This window comes from Helicoverpa zea, chromosome 13, assembly GCF_022581195.2.
Source record: "Helicoverpa zea isolate HzStark_Cry1AcR chromosome 13, ilHelZeax1.1, whole genome shotgun sequence".
Lineage (NCBI taxonomy): Eukaryota > Metazoa > Arthropoda > Insecta > Lepidoptera > Noctuidae > Helicoverpa > Helicoverpa zea.
This window is the reverse complement of record NC_061464.1, coordinates 712869-732649: the sequence shown is the minus strand read 5'-3', so window position 1 is coordinate 732649 and position 19781 is coordinate 712869. Positions and strand designations below refer to the sequence as shown.

At 38.3% G+C, this 19781-nt stretch overlaps 2 protein-coding genes across 4 annotated transcripts in view; one reads left to right on the top strand and one right to left on the bottom strand.

Moving 5' to 3' along the window:
* LOC124635522 (protein YIPF2) overlaps positions 1-2171 on the bottom strand; it is an 11307-nt gene extending 9136 nt beyond the window's left edge. The window contains exon 1 of the mRNA XM_047171410.1: positions 1888-2171. The gene's annotated coding sequence lies outside the window, so the exon portion shown is untranslated. The remainder of the gene's footprint in view (positions 1-1887) is intronic.
* Positions 761-19781, top strand: LOC124635508 (pre-mRNA cleavage complex 2 protein Pcf11). Of its 3 annotated transcripts, none has more exons than XM_047171370.1 (16): positions 761-938; positions 1024-1238; positions 2317-2442; positions 2530-2706; positions 3114-3302; positions 4958-5080; positions 5320-6076; positions 9183-9339; positions 9668-9954; positions 10069-11640; positions 11862-12201; positions 12603-12829; positions 14929-15170; positions 15554-15730; positions 16664-16838; positions 17359-19781. In XM_047171370.1, exons 2-16 carry the CDS (start codon positions 1086-1088, stop codon positions 17715-17717), a joined length of 5061 nt encoding a protein of 1686 aa, XP_047027326.1. In that variant the 5' UTR covers positions 761-938; positions 1024-1085; the 3' UTR covers positions 17718-19781. The 3 variants fall into 3 exon arrangements, with proteins under 3 accessions (XP_047027326.1, XP_047027327.1, XP_047027324.1); XM_047171371.1 differs by having other exon boundaries at positions 2317-2448; positions 2530-2682; XM_047171368.1 differs by having other exon boundaries at positions 2317-2448.

Below are 19781 nucleotides of genomic sequence, written 5' to 3'. Positions count from 1 at the left end.
TACTCACTACTTAATTTGAACGCATCATAGAACCACGCACAAAAACATACACACACTACCACAATAATGCTGCGTGCGGAGAACGACGATGAACGATGATAGCCCAAGAAATGCGACGTCTCAAATGAAACCCGACATTACTAATTTAATAAATTTGTAAATTTGGCTAAATTTAATTTAGCCAAATCTTTTAAGACCGTCTGCAATGATGTTGATTTAGTGGTACAAGAGTGGAATGCTTTACATCGGACAACCTGGAAATCCACGCAGAACACCGAAGAGTTCTGGGTTGAAGTGTACGGCTTCAAAAATGGATTTGATGATAAAACTTACGGACATGTAAGCAAATTGGCATTAGGAATTTTGTCGTTGCCTTTTTCTTTCTAACGCGGTTGTGGAAAGAGCTTTCTCGCAAGTTGCGATTATTAAAGACAAACTGAGAAACAGATTAGCCATCAACACGGCCGAATCTATTTTGAGAGTAAGATATTCAATGCCGGAAAGATGTGTCAATTTTAAAGTAACTTCAAAGATGCTCAAGAGATTTAACTCGGAGAAAATGTATGGAACTGCAGCCGACGACGCAAGTAAGGATGCTGATCCAGTCATGGAAGCAATTGCTAAATTATTATAAATGGTTGTATTTAAATAAATATTTTTTAATTACTGGGGGTTTTTTCTCAAAACACTAACATTTTGGGGGGATTTTGGGTGAGATTTGGGGAGAATGCTAGATCATCATCTGGCAACACTGGTCCGTCGCCATTTTGTTTTCAACAAGACTTCGTTACGTCAATACGTATTTTCTGTCGGGTGGAAGAAAACTCAGAAGTGTACATAATTTAGTTAGAATAAATGTATTCATTCCATTTGTACGTGACGCGATTGCAGTAATTACGTGTGTTTATCATCGACAGTGCTGTGATATTCGCGATAACGTAAGTTCACTACGTGTTCTTTTCTCAATTCTCGCCATGTTGGTTAACCACGTAACGAATAAAGCATAGTATTTCGTTATTACAGTGATGTGCAGTTGAAGATTGTGTTTGGCATGGTGATATCAACGACTGCGGTCGTCCTGCAAGATGTCAAAAGAAGTAGCGGAAGAGTACGCGTCGAGTTTGGCGGACCTAACCGTCAACAGCAAGCCTCTGATCAATATGTTGACGATCCTCGCGGAAGAGAACATCGACCACGCCGGGGTTATCGTTGAAACAGTGGAAAAGCATTTGGAGAAGGTGAATTTCAATTTTTAAAAATTAACGCGTGTGAGGTGCCGCGGAGTTCACACCACTCGGTCACGTGAGATTAAGGGGAATAATGGGAAAGTGTTCTCAAAACGATGACGCACGCTGCATTGCGTGCTCTGCGTGTTTACAATGCCCAGTGTGACTAATCATCGAGCTCGTTGTAATCAGTCCAAGCAAAACAGGTATCTCCTACTAAATTGTTCCAATTTCACAATAGTATTGCAAATTGACAGCATAGCCTATCTGTAGAGAGACATTACTGTAAATTGTTGTTTTTTAGTAGATTACAACAACCAGTTTTGAGACAAGTGGTTGCAGATTTTGTTTTATTATTTGCAAAATCATTTCACTGAATTCAAGCTAAATTGTAGCTCTTCTCAATAATTCCAGACAGTCCTTTTATTGCATCACAGTTTAAAATTCTTTTCATAAGTTGGTGACATACTTTTTACTTGCAAGTCTACTTTTTATTATCTTGGACTACTTTCATTTTAGTTTTAGTTCTTAACTTCACATTGCATAATTCATTACCTACTTAAATTAGTCTTTGAATATCAGTCAAGTGTTTATCATTCAGTGCCTAGAAAATGCTAAATGATACTATGAAACTAAATTAGTCACAAAATATGAAACTTACCTAGTAATTCCATAGAACTGGCAAATGTCCAAAAACTAAACTTGTTAAATATATGAAGACAACTTAGCAAAACGTTTACGGAATATTTCTCAATAGTTAACTTATAATTTCTTGTTACAATATAACAATAGCCAATAGGAGATACCTGTATCAAAAGATAATTACAGATAACACAATCTACCTTCAAGGGTATGTAATCCTTATCTTTTTCAGTTGTATATTCAAGAAATTGTTCATAATAAAGCTTTTTGAAACTGAATTCTTATTTATTTTTCACATATTAACAATTAAAAAGGTTGATCAAGCAAATTCTTGTCTTATTCTATCCCGTACCATTAAACAGTGGGTGCAAACCTTTGAGGGAGAAGGCCAAGTGCGCACTTGGCCAGCCAGGGGTTTGGGACTAGAAGTTGTTTTTCCTCTACACAGGTACACCCAGACATCAAGCTGCCTGTACTGTATTTAGTTGATTCCATTATCAAGAATGTTGGCGGTGCCTACACACAGAAGTTTTCACAGAGCATTGTCAATATGTTTACCAGGACATTCAAACAGGTAATTGTGAGTCTAATTGTCATACAAATGCTTAGTGGAATTGTTATACATCTTGTAGACTCTGGCTAATACTATTATTTTTCACAGGTTGATGAGAAAATCAGGTCACAAATGTTCAAGTTGCGAGAGACTTGGCATGATGTGTTCCCAGCCACAAAGCTGTACCAACTGGATGTGAAAGTGAACTTGATCGACCCAGCGTGGCCTATACAAGCGCAGCCCCAGCAGTCTAACATCCATGTAAATCCAAATTTTCTGAAAAAGGTGTTTTTTTAGTTGATTATTGTTTTGATGTTGATTTAGTTCAATAATGCTAGCTTTAGGTAGCACTGGCCTCTTGGTATGAGGCCATGGTACTGCTTACTGCATAATATTATGTATGTTGTAATACCCCCTTCTTTCATGTGTAGTCAGGTACATCCTGCTTGAGTATTCTGCCTGTTCCCACCCTGTATCATTCTCAATATACCAACTTATTTTATCTTTATTTCATCATGGTGGTTGATATCAAAATATCTGTCATGTGAATGTATTGTCACTGTGCCAATATTGGGAGGGGATTAATTTACTGCGAATTACAAAGACTGATTTAAAATCAATAGAATGTCAAATTAATAGAAGTCAATAACTGAGATTATCAATGTGATTCTAATATTTATTTCTTTTGACAGTCGGTGGGGGCCACTACCAGTACTGCTGCGGCTCCGGTACCGGTACCAGTTGAGGAGGATGAAAAGATGAGGAGTATCCTCGCCAAGAAAGAGCAAGAGCTCCTCATGCTGCAGAGAAAGAAGGTGGAAATGGAGCTCGAGCATATGAGGCGGCAGGTCGAGATTGCTGAGAAAACTGTTACTAAAAAGGTAAGCTTCATTCTATTGTACTTTTTATATGCAGTGCTGTGTATGTTTTACAGTACTTTTAAAGTGTTGCAATATATTTAAAAACATTTTAATATTTTGTACTAAACAGGTTCTCTGCGATAAATGGGAAAATACGTAAACATAATTATTGTTTTCAAACTACATATTATCTTTAGGGAATTTTTTGAGCCATACCTCAACAGATATAAACAAATATTGTTTTTTCCACAAATTACTAGATAATTGCTTGCCCATTGTTAAATATTAAATTGGTACCTCATTAGTTTAAGTACTTTCTACATTAGGATAATTATTCTGGCCTTGTGCTATTGTGTAGATATAAATATGTTATATTTACATGAAATATAGATCAATACAATACACGGGCCATATGTTGTGGCCATTATGTAGATAAAACATAATAATTTCTATAAATTATGTATGGTAACATCATGGTCAGATAAATATTACCCTCCCTGTAATTAAATTACGGTAATGCTCACGTATTTACACAAACTTAATGGCTGGAGAAACCATTACTTAATAAAATTAACCTTAAATAGTAAATTAATTATTGACATTTAAGAGACTTCTCTTGTAATGACGCTAATTGCATCATTATATGCAAGTAAAAAAGGGTTAAATTACTTACAACAAACTTTGACAGTTAGTTGTTCAGCACATTTCTTTAGCACCGCAATTAAACATTTTACATTAACAAAGCATGCCTTATCTATCGGAAATTTTATTTCTCAATAATGATTTTCTTGAAAAGAATAAATAAGACGTAATTGTTATCCTGCCGGGGCTGCGGGTTGTTCGAAAGAGATACCGCGGCCCTGGTACATAAAAGGCCTATGACGGAACACGACGGTTTTTAGTCAGTAAGAGTCTGACACTCCCTCACCGCTGCTAACCCACAGCGGGAGGGGTCATTTGATGATTTTTGACGTCGGAAAAAAAAAAAGCAGTCGCATAATAAAACGAAGAGTGTATACTTGAGAAACATCTGTGTGTGTAAAATTATAATGCGGTTTGTGCGGTTGCTAGGTAATATTGTTTTATAGCGTTTTCCTCAATCATGTTCTCGGAACATGTAAGGCTATAATAGCGTGTAATTTACCTCGATAGTCGTGAATTGTTGAGCGTATTCATGATCTTGTATCATTAAGAAGATATTTATAGATTCATGTTTATGAAGATCCACAGAACATAAAGGTGGTTATACAAAATTATTATGTTACCTATCATATAATTAAATTGAGCAATATTACGTATTGAGTCAATTTATTGGTTGATTGCGCAATGATTTTAAGCGAATAAAATTGTGATTGCGCAATATTTTAATTGTATTATTGCACAATGTTATTGTAGGTCTAGGGATTGCCATTTTCCGTTTTGCTTTTAAATGCTGATATATTTTTGTCGTCACGGAACATCGCGCGAGTCGTGCGCAGATATCAATTTAAAATATCAATGCAACATGCAAAAACCAATCTTTATTTGGGCAAAGTGTAGATGGCGATGGCGTACACATATTTATTAGTGAAATTTAAAATGAACAGTGTAAAAAGACGGATGTTATTATTACAGAATAGTTGAACAAGAGAAGATTTTAATCAAGTACAAATTTTATAATGAGTGTTCTATTGCAGGTGCCAATAGTTCCTCCCGTGAACAACGTGAACTCCACAAACAGCGTCCCGGCGGCCGCGCCCGTGCACGCAGTCGCACCAGAAGTTGTCGCTAACATACCTGCTAAGCAGCGGCTTGGACCGGTAAGTTTGCTAATATGTTTTCTAGTAATTTAAGGTTTTAAATGTTTCTATGATTCTCATGATGGAAATTTACGCTTTTGTCTCTGAGGATATTCGAAAACGAAGTATTGAGCGGAGTAGGAAATTTTGCAGTAACATGATTTGGGGACAAGACTTAGTTCCCTTGGAACGCGGGTAAACCACGAGGAACAGCTAGTTGATGAAATATAGGGTTTGCATCATGTGTGTCTCCATTGCAGCCGGTGAATAAAACGGCGGGACGCATCGCTCCCGTCAGCGCCACGCTGCTCACCGCGCGGCGAGACCCGCGCCTCGCGCGACACGCGGCCGCGCCCGCCGCCGCGCCCGCCGCCCTCACAGCACCTACCGTCCGCGCGCCGCCCGCCGCGCCAGTGCCGCCCGTCGCCATCGTCGCACCCGCCGCCGCCATAGCACCCAACGTCTTCGACATCAAACCTCTCGAGCGCGTCACCAAGCGAAAGAACGTCATCACCATAGACGTGCGCCCCGAGGTCGAAGCCAAACCCCGCCGCCGAGACCCGCGCCTCGACAAGCGGGACCCGCGCCGCAACAGGCAGCGCGATGAGCGACGCCGGGAGGACAAGCCCGAGCCTGAGCGCATCCCCACGCCCGCCTACGTTGACAAACTGCCTGATCCCAAAAAGATCAGCAAAATGCCGCCAATACCTAAAATCTCGAAGACAAAGAGAGACGCAGATGTCGTGACGCCTAAGAGGAAGCGAGATGCGTTACGTGCTGAGCGCAGACGGCGGCGCGACGAGGAGGCGGAGAGGCAGGCCAAGCAGCCGCCCGCGGCCAAGCCGGCGGCGCCCGTCACGTCACCGCAGAAGGAGGCTCGCGCGGCCGCCGTGACGTCACCGCGCAAGGAGGCCCGCGCCTCGCCCGAGCTGGTGACGTTCAAGGAGCTCCGCAACTACCACAAGGAGCACTACATGCGCCGCAACCGCCAACAGTCCGACAGCCCGGAACCCGCAAGTAAGCCTCCCCCCTCTGTAAGACAAGCCCTTGTGTGGAAAATAAAATGTTTTATAACTCTTGGACTATTCATATTGACGTGTTTTATCCGGCGCGCATCCTTACCGCGACTCCCACACCTGTCTCTGCTGACTATCGAGAGTAGATACAATTGGTTATTCAGTTTGATTATTGCACTTTTCGAGAATTACTCTAGCCATTTTACAGTTACATTTTGTAAACTGAGATAATTCAATACACATTTTTTTTTCTTGCGTGATCTAAGAGTACGTATTTTTTCTTGCAATTTCTCACTGATCAAGCATTAGTTTTCATAACAATTAAATTCAGAATAAAGTAAAAACAAATATACACCTTGCGAAAACATTGCAAAGCCTTGGAAAAACACCTGTGGAAAGGAATCTCACTACTCCTCAACATCGTCATATTTTGGACAACATCCTATGGACCACAGACACAATCTGAGGACATCGTGGGACAACATGCACTGGATCAACTGGAACTATTGAAAACATCACAATAACGGACTTCTGTCATACTTCGTCGGCGCAAAGGAATATCAAATCTTCAAAACGCCATTTCTGAAGTAATTTAGGCTATTCTTCGTAACTCAAAAATAGGGCCTTTTAGAAGCCAATCTTAAAAAAGGACATAAGTTTTAACGTACAGTGAAATATTTTATTATTTCTCTATCAGTACATAAGAAATAATTCTTTAGGAAAACAAACAAAATATCGTAAGTATATTCATCGGATCGCTAAAAGTGGCTTCTTTGTATTATATTTTTGCTTGCTGGTGAGTTTACTGTAAATGTAAAACGTTTGATTTGGGAGCCAAGCTCAAATCTATGATAGTTTTTGATATCGAAGTCTTAAAGCGGGCAGTCATCTATTGGGTAGCGCAGCTGCATTTTTACAACAACCGGCTAAGTTATTTCGGGAGGACTGTTGTAAAGTTTAGATGATTTATAATTATTTAATGAGACAGGATTGTATCCGATAATATAAGTTTTAATTGTCGTTATGCTTACGCAAATTCAATCAACCAGCCAGTTATAGCCAAAACCTAGTTCCAAACTGTTTTGATAGCAGAAAAACGCAAAACCAAATAAGTGCGAGTTGGACTCGCCCACTCAGGGTTCTCTACACAGCGTCATAATACCTAAATAGTTCAGGAATTGATTTTATCATGGATTTTTATATCATCATCATCAATTTAAGAGCCTAGCTCTTGCCGGTGCAGCTCCTTCCATTTACGCCTATCTAGCGCATTGAAATATAACTTTTTAAGCTTCATGGGTCCGTAAACTTGAGTATACGCTATAAACTGCAACTGGATATCTTCCGAAATAAAGGGTCGTGACAAACGGATAACAAGGTGATCTTATAAGGGTTCTGTTTTTTCCTTCTGCGGGACGGAACCCTACAAAAAATACGTAAACAAATTGTTGAAATTCACAAAGGCCTACCGACCCATTCCTATAGATTTTTTATAGGTACGGAGTCTCGCGAAACCTACTATTTTAGGCCGATGAAAAAGTCGCAAATGTCTTAAAGTTTTTGTACAGTGTTTGACATCTTCAGCACAGTTTCGTCGATCAGTCTTATTTTTTATAAACTGCATACAATACGTCGTAAGAGATTTATGCCTTTCATAAATACAATTAAATAGAAATATAGCATGAATGCATATTATGTCATGATAATATTATTCCGCACGTTTGTTCATCACATCAGAAAATTCAATACCACATATCTACCTACATTATTATCTTCATCGAACATCAATACCGATTATGTTCTTTCAACCAACTTCAAAAAGGAGAGTAATAACAAGAAGCTTCCTCTGGATTCAAAAGGCTTGCTTTTGAAGATCGACTTAGTTTTAAGAGCGTACATAAATATTTCCTGTGAAACTTGCCAATATATCTTGGGAGTTAGTAAACAAACACTATATTTCACGTTTATAAATTCGAGGTTCTATATCGATCACAATTTTCACTGAATGACTAATTCTAACTCTCGGTTGTCACAAGATATTTTAGCAGCTAATTTGTAAAATTAGCCTTAAAAGTAAACACATTGCATAGACAAGCAAAATGCTGTGTGATACGACTGTAATTATGTTGAGATTTCAATTAGAAATAGTTTTGAGTACTTATTTGCTAATATTTTTTTTTACATAAATGTATTCAGTTTAAAGTTGAAAATGATTTTAATTGTCTTTAGTGATTAATTATGAAAAGAAACATGTTATGCTTTCACTGTAGAAGGAAGCATATTTTAACATCTAGTAGATATTAATAGTCATGTTCTACTGATAGTGAATTTATTATTTAGAATACTTTTTTGTTAGACAATTTTTACTCTATTTCTCTAGAAGATATTAGTGTTTTCTTATTATTTTAGATATTTTTTATGAAACAAACAACATCTTAAGATTGAGTTTTAATTTTATAGCTATAGCTCAGCTTATGATTGAATGTAACCTTTAGAGTTTCTAATATCTATTTTTCTATATCATTTGCCACTTCTAATTTTGGGTACGTTTAATGAGATATTTTTGACTGTGTATAACGTGGTATAACTTTAGCCGTAATAACTTGTTAATTTGAGTGTGCAAACAATAATTTTTTATCAGCACTTTTATGTTTAAAAACAATTTATAATTAGATCTGTAAAATAGTAACTAGATCAACTGCTTCACCTTAATTAAAATCTCAACTAAGTTACTGGCAATTCACACATTTTGCGTATACTCCATACTTGTATGAACTACGAGTTTAAATACAGTAATTATATCACATAAAAAAGTAAATATCAAACAAAATGAACACTAAGGAGTATTAAACTCAATATACTGTAAAATACATAAGTATACTGTCACTATTCGTGACTAAAGAATATGAGGTGAAAACCTTATAATCTTTCATACAAAGTGCATCCAATCTTCAAAAGATTGGTTCCTCAAGACCACATCTTTGGAACACCAAACCTCAACCTCGGAGTCTTAGTCACCAGGTAAAAGGGTAACGGTAAAATGCAAAGCAAAATAGACCTTAAAAACATGATTAACCATAGTCATAAAGATAAAGTCGTATTTACAGGTGTTGCTGATATCGTGACAGAGAATAAGGATGTAGATCTTAGGGTTTTGCCTGCGGTGGTCAATGATACCAAAGCGGCCGCCGTGGCTCAGAAGCGACCTTCCACTGAGGCTGTGGAAGTTAAGGCCAAGAAAACTAAATTGGACAAGTTTGATGTGTAAGTATTTATTGATTGTATTTTCTATTCATCTTTTATGCTTAGTAAATTCCCAAGCGTGCTACATAATTAACTTCATCATAATCCTTTATTTTTAAGGAATTCTTCCATTCCCTATAACACAACACATTCGTTGGTGCCATTAATTCTACACTAGGTACACTTTTCCTTTTACTTTTTTACTTTTCAATGTCAATAACAAAAGATAAGGGACCGTGACGAGTGACGAGTAACAATATTTGATGCAAAACACCTGTTGAACAGAAATTTCACCAGCTGTTAACTAATCGCTCACAAACGAAGTTTACTTACACATAAAAACTTCCAGACTGTTCGGCAACGAAGATGTGGATCTCCGTCAGCTTCCCCAAGTGGACGAAGTCAATCCTCCACCGCCCCCATCCATCACGTCATCCCCGAAGTCTGACAACAAGCCTGATGACGAAGCCCCTGTACCGTCACCCAAAGGATCCCCCAAAAGGGACTGGAACGAAGTCAAAAAGAGGGATGATAAGAAAACTCCTTCGAAATTGGACCTCGTGAGGGCCAAGTTTGCCGAAGTGACGAAAGGCAAAGATAGACTGGGCAGGCCGTTGCTGTTCAGTAAATCACCTAGTAAGTAGAATTTGTAGTTTATCTAGTAATGTAACTAAATCGTGATCTATAAAAATGTTTAATGATCTCTTCGATTTTTATGGAGCTAGTTTCAATGTATAATTTTTTTTCTAGGTGTAGAAAGAGAAAGGCGACGCACAATGAGCGGTGACGATATGGACTTGAGAGATAATGACGAGCAAGGTTTTGTCGAAAACAAGAAATCTATCTCCATCATCATGTCGCAAGCTAAAGAACATTTCACAGACGGACAGTTAGACAAAAATCAGTACAATACACTTATGTATCAAATACTGCAGATCAACGAGAAGCTCAAACTAAAAGAGGCTAAACAGAGGGAGTCCCTCGAAATATCTAAAAGAAAGCTCAAAGCACAAACTCTTGACGATAACCACAAAGTACCCAGTCCCAAGTCTTCACCGACTGAACGGAATAGGTTCGGAGATATCGACGAGAGGATCACACCATCTGTATTCATGGACACACCTCCAGACAGTCAGGGAATGTTACAAGACTCCGACATGAGAGTGAACTCAGACGGCGTCGACGGCATGAAGCCAAAGACTCTGTTACCTCTCCCTCCTGGCATGCCAATGTTCCCGCCATACCAACAGATGTGGCGAGGACCGAGACCGAGAGGCGACGACTTCGGATCCAGAAGGTTTAGAGGTCCCGCGCCACCATTCTTCAGAGGGAAGTTTGACAAAAGAGCTCCGAGGCCGCCATTCGAACCTCGGATGCCAATGCCTCCTCTACCCACCCCTAAAATGGGCATGTGTCAAGGAGATTATCCCTTACCACCTTATGAAAGAACCGAGTCTCCGCCGCCTTTGGGAGCTCCGGGCTTCGCCATCCCACCCACAGACTTCAAAGTTATTGAGTACATAGACCAGGATCCATTCAAAACTATCCAAATTGACGGCATTCCCAGAGAGATCAGGTTCTACGGTGACACAGCTGTCATAATGCTGGACTGGGACGATCCTAGGGAAATTAAATTCTTGCCCGGATGTAGGAGAGTGACGTTTGATAACAAAGACTCCATAGTATTATCTTTCAATGAAGGCTATAAGCAAGTAGAGATAGATGACCAAGTGTTCGATATAAAGTTCGGTTCGCCGACTAGAGAATTGTACATAAATGGCAGGTGGTATGAATGCTTCTTTGGTGGCCAACCTTTAGGCGTAATTATAGATGGGAAGCCGAGACTAGTACATTTAGAGGGTCCCATGCCCCAAGTGGATATTGGTAAAGCTAAACGCACGGACTTGGTCGCTGGTAAAATCAACCTTATTGTGAACGCGACACAGATGCACCCAGTTTACTTAGATGCCAAGGTGCAAAAGATCTTGGTCAACGGTCAATTTTTGACCGTACGCTTCGTCGATTCGCTGAGAACAGTTTTGATTAACGAGCAACCATTCAAAGTGGAGTTTGGTGATCTTCCGAAACCTATAGTAGTTGGTAGTGAGAAGTATTTCATTAGATTCTCTGCGTTACCTCGTAATATCAAGCCTGGATATATCCAGATAGCGAATATGGAAGGCATGGGCTTGCCTTTACTTACTCAAGTGAAGAAAGTTGAAGATATTAAGGAAGAGGACACAAATAATATGGAGGTTGATCAGGAGCCAATCGTCAGGCCGATGAAGACTCCCAGCCCTGATAACAACACCGAGAGTTTAGGTAAGATATTCTTTTATAAATCCTATCTCAAATTATTGTTTTCTACTATTGAAATTACATTACAAACAAGCAAATGATACTAGCAAACAGTTTATATTATCAGCTTTGTACTTTTCTTTCCTTACAAACAAATTATAGTTTTCACTCTTGATCATGATGATCAGAATCATACCCATAACTGGGTGACTTTATGTAATTAATATACTTTTTCATAATCACAGGACTCGACATGCTAGCCAGCGTAATGCCTTCAAGTACAGTACCAGCATCAGGCTCCGAGTACAGCGTTGCCGAACCACTGTTCGCCAAACCTGAAAAAATCCCTGGCCTCGAAACACCCGCTGACGAGAAACCACCAGTCTTACCAGGCCTACCAATATTAGGAAATATTAACGTTAGCGATTTGTTCGCTAAGTTGGTAGCTACTGGTATAGTTCAAGTGAATAATGACAATAAAGAGGATAGTAAGGAAGAACAGAAGGAAGAAGCTAAGAATAAACCGAAAGAGGACAAGAATGTTATACATAGAGTTGACTTTATGAGGCCTGAGACTTTCAGAGTGTGAGTATACTTTTCTAATCTTTTTTTTTCACCCACTACTTCCTGTGAACTACTTCCTATGCACGCATGGGGATAAAATTATCCCGTTTACATATCCTGGTTCTAAGGTACATGTCTACCAATTTTCAGTCACATTTGTTCAGCCATGCTTGATTTATAAATAGTGTAACTAGCAGGCCGTCTGCTCTGACGCGGGCGTCTGCGACACGGATAACGTAGCGACGCTCAATAATTTCATAGAAATAGCTTCGCTCGCGTACACGAGCATGATCCGTCGATGATTTGCGTCACGCAATGCTGCTCTACGAGATGACATGAATCAAGCACGACGAATGGACGTTCCCTGCACTGGCTGAAATCACGACTTTTTATAATCTGATTTCTTTCTTATTTTCTTCTAGAAAACAACCCGGTCTAGTCGCCAAACTGTACGGCGGCATGCAATGCTCAGGCTGCGGCGCCCGCTTCCCGCCGGAGCACACGGTGCGGTACTCGCAGCACCTGGACTGGCACTTCCGCCAGAACAGACGCGACCGCGACTCCGCCCGCCGCGCACACTCGCGCCACTGGCACTACGACCTGTCCGACTGGGTGCAGTACGAGGAGGTCGAGGATCTGGAGGAGAGAGGTGAGGCACTACCACTCTAGCCCAGCTGAACTTCCCGGGCTCATGCAAAAAATCTAACATCTTGGCCGTCAATCATTCCGATTGATCATATTCTTTGAATATCAAATATTATTTTATCAAGGGTATAAATAAGACAACATTTAAACACGTACATAACCACGAAGGAGAAAAGACTAGCGGAGATGCCCTAACGCAGGTAGGTCACGCGCCTTCAGGTAGGTCAAATACGTCACGACTACGTCACGGCAGGCGTGGCTGGACACCGCCCATATACCGTCCTTTACATCAAACTGACATCTTGTCATGGTTGTATTTTTACCACAATTTCAACAGATTTTATTTGTTACTCGATTAAAACGATGAAATGCGCTATCATTAATTGTAGAAATTGCTCAGGATCCAAACTCAAACATACCATAGGATAACATTTCACGTGTAAGTAATATTTTAGCTTTAAAACATATTTTTTGCTAGAGACATCTGTCGTCGAATAGCTGCATTTCTAGAACCTCTAAGTGAATTTGTATTATTTTCGTATCAATCTTGTATCAATGTATATTATTGGTACCAATTTTTGCCTTAAAAAGCAGCTTCATTTTTCCTTGCATCCTACAAGTTTTTTTATAGATTATTTACAAACCAAAACATATGATAGATTATCATGAAAATTTAATATTATAAAAACACCATCTTTCGGTAAGTAGTCGACTTACGTATATTTGAAGTAAAATTGTGTTCATCAAGACAGAGAGACCCGTTACAAAATTAAGTGGTACCAGACATCGAAAATGCAATCACCCATTCTTAAAAAAGATCTTATTTAAAAAAGCTGCAATTATCTTAAAATTAATCATAACTCTAACTATGTAGATTTATTTATATTCATCACTAGCCGTTTTCCCGCGGTTTCACCCGCGTACCGTGGGAGCTACTGCCCGCACCGGGATAAAATATAGCCTATGTTACTTGCATATAATATAGCTTTCTAATGGTGAAAGAATATTTAAAATTGGTCCAGTAGTTTTTGAGTTTATCCATTACAACCAAACAAACAAACAAAGTTTTCCTCTTTATAATATTAGAATAGATCAGCAATGTTTTACATAGGTATATCTCTCTTGCCGTACATACTTTTTGAATGTACCTTTACTCAGAGCAACATCCGACTCACATAAAGTCTGCTACTTATTTAGTGGATGCGCCGTTATGATACAGTTGTGAAAACTCTAATTTGATAAACACTGTCCCTATAATTTTAATTCCCATTTTTCTTGGTGAATTTCGTAATGTGGCAACATCGAAAATAACTACAGTCATCGCAGCACGGTTCTAGAACAAATAGAACGAATTTTCGTGCCTGTGATGCCATAGTGGCTAGTAGACGAACTAACACAATGCCATAAGTTGATACTTAAATTACACCATGGGGGTATTTTAGACCCGTGGTGAATAAAAATGATTTTTCATCGAGTCGCCATTTAATGGTTCCTAGATACCTATTTCATTTCTGGAGGAGTAAATAAATTGTTATGGGGCAAGTTCTCTGCACAAAATAATACTTATATAACAATTAATTTTCTAACTTTTTTATCTCTCTCTTTTTCTTCGTTCATTTGAAATGAATGCTTCTTTAAACTTTCTAATTGAATTACTATTTTAAAAGAATTATTAATTTTGAGTATTTACTTTACTTTTGAGTATGTCACTAGTGGTCGATGTTAGTTTAGGGTTAGATTTTAATCATCCTATTCCACGCTAGATGGATTTACAAAAAATGGGTGGCTTCCCATAAAAGGCGTATAAGGGTGGAGCACGGGTGGAGACAGTAACGTTCCTCGTCCCCCGCTCACCCGAATTTTGGCGCGCTGCTTTGTTAGGAGATTTTTCGTTAGGGCATCTCCGCTAGTCTTTTCTCCTCCGTGTACATAACACATTAAGACCTTGCATTTTCTAGTTACCTCATATCAAGAAAATGGTATCATTTTGACATTTTACAGTACAATAAACCTCAACAGTGTGTTCCCATCCTCGATTCTTATAATTTGTAAACACATTTTCCAAAATTCATCATTAACTCAACCTCCAATCCCTCCCTGCAGAAAAGAGCTGGTTCGAAACAGGCGGCAGCACAACCACCACAGCAGAAGCGACGGAAGCCCCCGCACCCGTGCCGACCGCGACGCCGTCCGCCGCCGCGCCCGCGCCCGCGCGCCACTGCTGCGCGCTGTGCGGGGACACCTTCCAGCAGTTCTACAACGAGGACAAGGAGGAGTGGCATCTCAGGAACTCTGTGCGGCATAACGATGACTACTATCATCCCTTGTGCTTTGATGATTATAAGGTATGTGCGATTAATTATTTATGTGATATTGCATGCCTATAAAATATTTATTAAAACTTTACATACAAAAATTGGATTCTCTACATGTAACTTTTACAAGTATGTCGTTACATGCTAATTTCTGGAAAACTGCTATGTACGTACTCTTGCTGATAAATTCGGATGCCAAAAAATATGACTTATTTGGTATGCTTATTTATTTACTATTTTTAAATAAGTGAGGTGCGACATTTTATAATGAACATTTAAAAAAATACTTCACAGAGATGCAAAATTAATACTTAAAATATCCTCAATATTCAAAATAATATAAACATCAACCGATAAAGATCATGTATCGAATAACACTAACATTTATTCAATCACACTATTTCCTTCTCCAGGCTTCTCTAACAAAAGCCGAGGAGCCGTCCAAAGAGTCATCAGACGACGTGCAGCCCATAGAGAAGACAGAAGAAGCCATAGAGATCAAGGACGTGGACGACACATTAGAAGAACAGTCGGACAACGAGTCTGTTGTCGAAGTTGTCGAGGAGGCTAAGGATTTGGATCCTGTCGAAGTAAGTGCATGTTTAATCTTTGGATAATATATTTGAACCTGCTTTTCCTTAGGCTCTATGTTTATTTATATGTGTCCCGTTAAGGACTGTAATTTATTTATTTTTTTTATTTTATTTAAAATACTTCTTGCACACATAGTACAATGGCGGACTTAACGCCTTAGGCGTTCTCTACCAGTCTACCTTTGGGTGGCGGAGAGAAAGCGTTGGTAGGTGCAAACAAATCTGAAAAACTAGTGTGAAACATATACCTACATATATTACAATACACAAATAAATTAATAATAATATATATGTATATATATAACTATATAAATATGTACACTACAAACAATACTAATAACATATTAAGAAAGTTAATTTGAAACTGACTATTTATGTTTCTGCCAATTTCCCAAGATAGTGGTCACGAACTTTGAGTTTGAAGGTGTGACGGGTATTTACCATCCTGATCTCCAGAGGTAACTCATTCCAGAGAAGAATAGATTTTACAAAGAAGGAAGAGTGTATGATATCAGAACGATGTGTAGGACATTGTAGAAGGCGATTGTTGAAAGAGCGTAAATTTTTGTCATGATGTGAGCCAAGATATTTGAAATGAGAAGTTAAATAAGAAGGTGAAGTAGGAGTGTGAAGAATAGAGAAATTCTGTGCCTTCTTGGCAGTCAAGTGTTGTCATGCTAGATAACTTTTATTATAAGCTCGTACTTTACATAATGTTTTAGGATGGTATATGTAAAAGATGTGTGTATTAAAAACAAAGTAAGGTTATCGGGTTTTTTATGCTCGTGTGTATGTGAGAATAATCGCATATCTTCGAGTTGTGACGATTCATTTCCCAAGCTCGTTACCAGTTACCACATTGTTATAATAATAATCCTTCTAGTTCCTTCTACCATTATCACCTTACTAACCCCCACGTCACCCCAACAGATAGACGAAGGCGAGGAAGACGACGTGGTCTTCAAAGCTGAGCCAGTGGAACAAGTGGTGGTGGAAGACGACGCCGACACAGACGACGAGACCGCCGCCACACGCGCCGAACGAGACAGGCTCGCTGAAATAGACTTCAGCAAGGTCAAGGTCAAACAGGAGCCCGTTGATCCTGGTGAGTTTGAAGTTGTTGTTTATGTCACTAAATAATTTAGTAAAAGAGCAATGGGTGTAAACTTTTCAGAAAGTCCTGCAAGGTTAGGAAACAAAATATTTATACACTGGTTTCTGCCAGTGATTCCATCCTCATCCCATGGGAATGACTCCGATAAAAAAATCCTGGATAAAAAGCCTATAGCCTCCCTCGATAAATAAACTCTGAAAGATTTGTCTACTTAGTAATTCTATAATAGGTTGGCATTCGTTGAGGAGGCCTACTTTCAAGAAAGGACGGTAATAGGCTGACATGATGATGATGATTCTATAATAAGTAGTGAAACAACTAATTTCATAACATGATGCAACATCAATGAAGTTTCAAAAAAAACTAATGATTTACTACTTGCTTTAGGTTTTAATTTTCATTAAGTTCTATTCCAACCTGTTTGTCTTTCTACCAGCAGCTTACATACTTATATCTGTTACTGTGAGATTAACTTCAGTTTGTAATCGTTTATCCTTTCCTTTTCCAACAGACGACGAACCAATAGTAACAGCGGAAGAGGAAACAGTCCAAGCTCGAGTAGACAACACACACGCTACCGTCGAGTCTTCCATCGACGGCAACTTACAGCTCGACGCCGCCAACGCGCCCGCCACGGCCCTGCCCATCGGGGGCATTCGCATCAACATATCTAAGTCCCTACCTTCCTTTATCAACAACAATGATGATAAAATGCTCGAAGACATCAGTGCTGATGATGAGCCGCTACCGCCTGGTGAAGAACCAGAGCTAGAGTATACGTTAAAACCGGCGCTAGAAGGCGTTCAGTTCAGTAGACAGCCACCGGTGACGAGAGGCAATGAGTTGTCTGGGTTATGCTCAATTATGTAAGTGTGGGTACTCACTAAACATATTTTAGTTGTTTAATATGTTTGAAGCACCATGCTGTCTCGTTTGATTGTTTGAATTTGTCAATTTTGATTGATATTAAGCGTATTTAGCACAGAGAAAGGAAAGATGAGCGGAGATGCCGTAAGGTCTGCTAAAATGTCAGGTTACGAGTGAACTAACGAGGCGTTTGGGTTCCTTAAGACATCTGTCGAAGAGTTTTGTTTTTACAATAAATGGGTGGGTTCCAAAGAAAGAGAAGTTTGAAGATATAGCTAGTAACGTTCCTCGACATCCATACACTACTATTTTGGCGACGCTACTTAGATTTTCTGTCTATCGTAATCTCTGCTCGTAATTTTGTTCTCGATGGTGTTTAGTGAGTAGTCGCGCAATATGGTCTTTATATACGTATCTAGTCTTTAGCCGAGTGATTTGTTTAAAATTGTGTGTATGATTCAATAAAAAATAGTGTTGGTTTGACCTATTTACGATTGTTTAATGGGTTTGCGTAGTTCGTGCTACTAAATTGTAGTGCAAAATAACTAAAGACTAAATACGTATGATCATTGTATGCAAGGTTTAGCAAAACCAACTAATATAGTCAAGTAATTGTTTTTTCGTTTTGGCATAATTATATGCAAGTAGAATTAAAATAATGTTCGACTATGAACGTTAGACTGATATATGAAAATAATCAAGTTTAGCATAAACCTATACAAATGAAACCCTATAAAGAAACGCGCAATAACTAGATTTAAATCAAATGAATTGTCGATTATATACTAATTACTCCAATTCAATCAATTTATTAGAAGTTATAATTCAGATGGCTGGATTAGTTGGTTTATTGATTAATAATGTTTATGTGTGGTGATGGTGGTCATATGTAAGAATAAGAACCGGCCTAATGGTTCTAGTTTCCTATTAAAATAGTGTGGGTCGCTATAAATTAGTTTTGTGCATTCATTGTTTAAAAATGTGAGATTGATACAGATATGGAAATATACTTATGTATAGTAGTTTATTTTAGTTATACAAGTATGTAAACTTCTCTTTGGTGTGGACATAAAGGTAGCTATTGTATAAAAATATCTCTCACGTTGCAATGAATGCATTTAAAAAGTTTATTACCCAAAGCCGACGCGAAACTGACGAAGATTCCAAACGGTCTTCTATATTCTAGCTTGTGCTAAAATATACTTTAAATCTTCCAATATAAAGTCGCTTTTATCTTCGTAACTGTTATACTTTTCGTCAGTATTACGCCAGCTCTCGAGTTAATGTATGTAAATGTAATGAATTACATCACGTAAATGATTGTATAATTAGAATTTAATGAATTACCTCTGTTAGAATTAAATAGCTGTTTAAACCCAACGATGATGGAACACAGTTTCATTGTATTGTGGAAGGCATATGGAAAGGTGACTATTATATTCGTAGCTTTTAATTTTAAGCTATTTATATCTTTATATATTCCACTATCAGTATACCAACTAGAGTAACTTATATATAAAGGCGCTCTCATCCTTCCATATGAAGCCACAAAAGAATTGTTAAAACGAAATGTGATATTAAACTTAAGTTATCGACTTATCTAACAGCGAATGTGCGTTTTGTTTGACGAATTAATTTTGTGTATATCATGTAGCTAAATGTAAATATTCGGTTGATTGTGTAAATATTTAGGTGTATTTGTAAGGGTACAAATTGTTACTGCGTTTGTATGAATATGCATGATTGAGGAATGTGTAAATATTTAATTATAGAGAATCTCTGTGTTTGAAGGGTTTTATTGTTACCTTGAGATATTTTCTTTGCCACATCAGTGGCATTTCATTTAATTTAAAAAATCTTTTAAAAATACAAAAAATGAATAAATATTATAATTTTGAAAAAAGGTGTTAGTTTTATTATTTTAATTTAATGTTAATCAGAAAGCACTTTATCTTTTTCCTTTTCTCAATCAACTTTCACTAACTTTAATATCACAAGGTGGAACTTGGATCACAATGGTTTGTTTGTTTAGTTTACAAGTTGTAAATAAATGTTTACATCAAATTA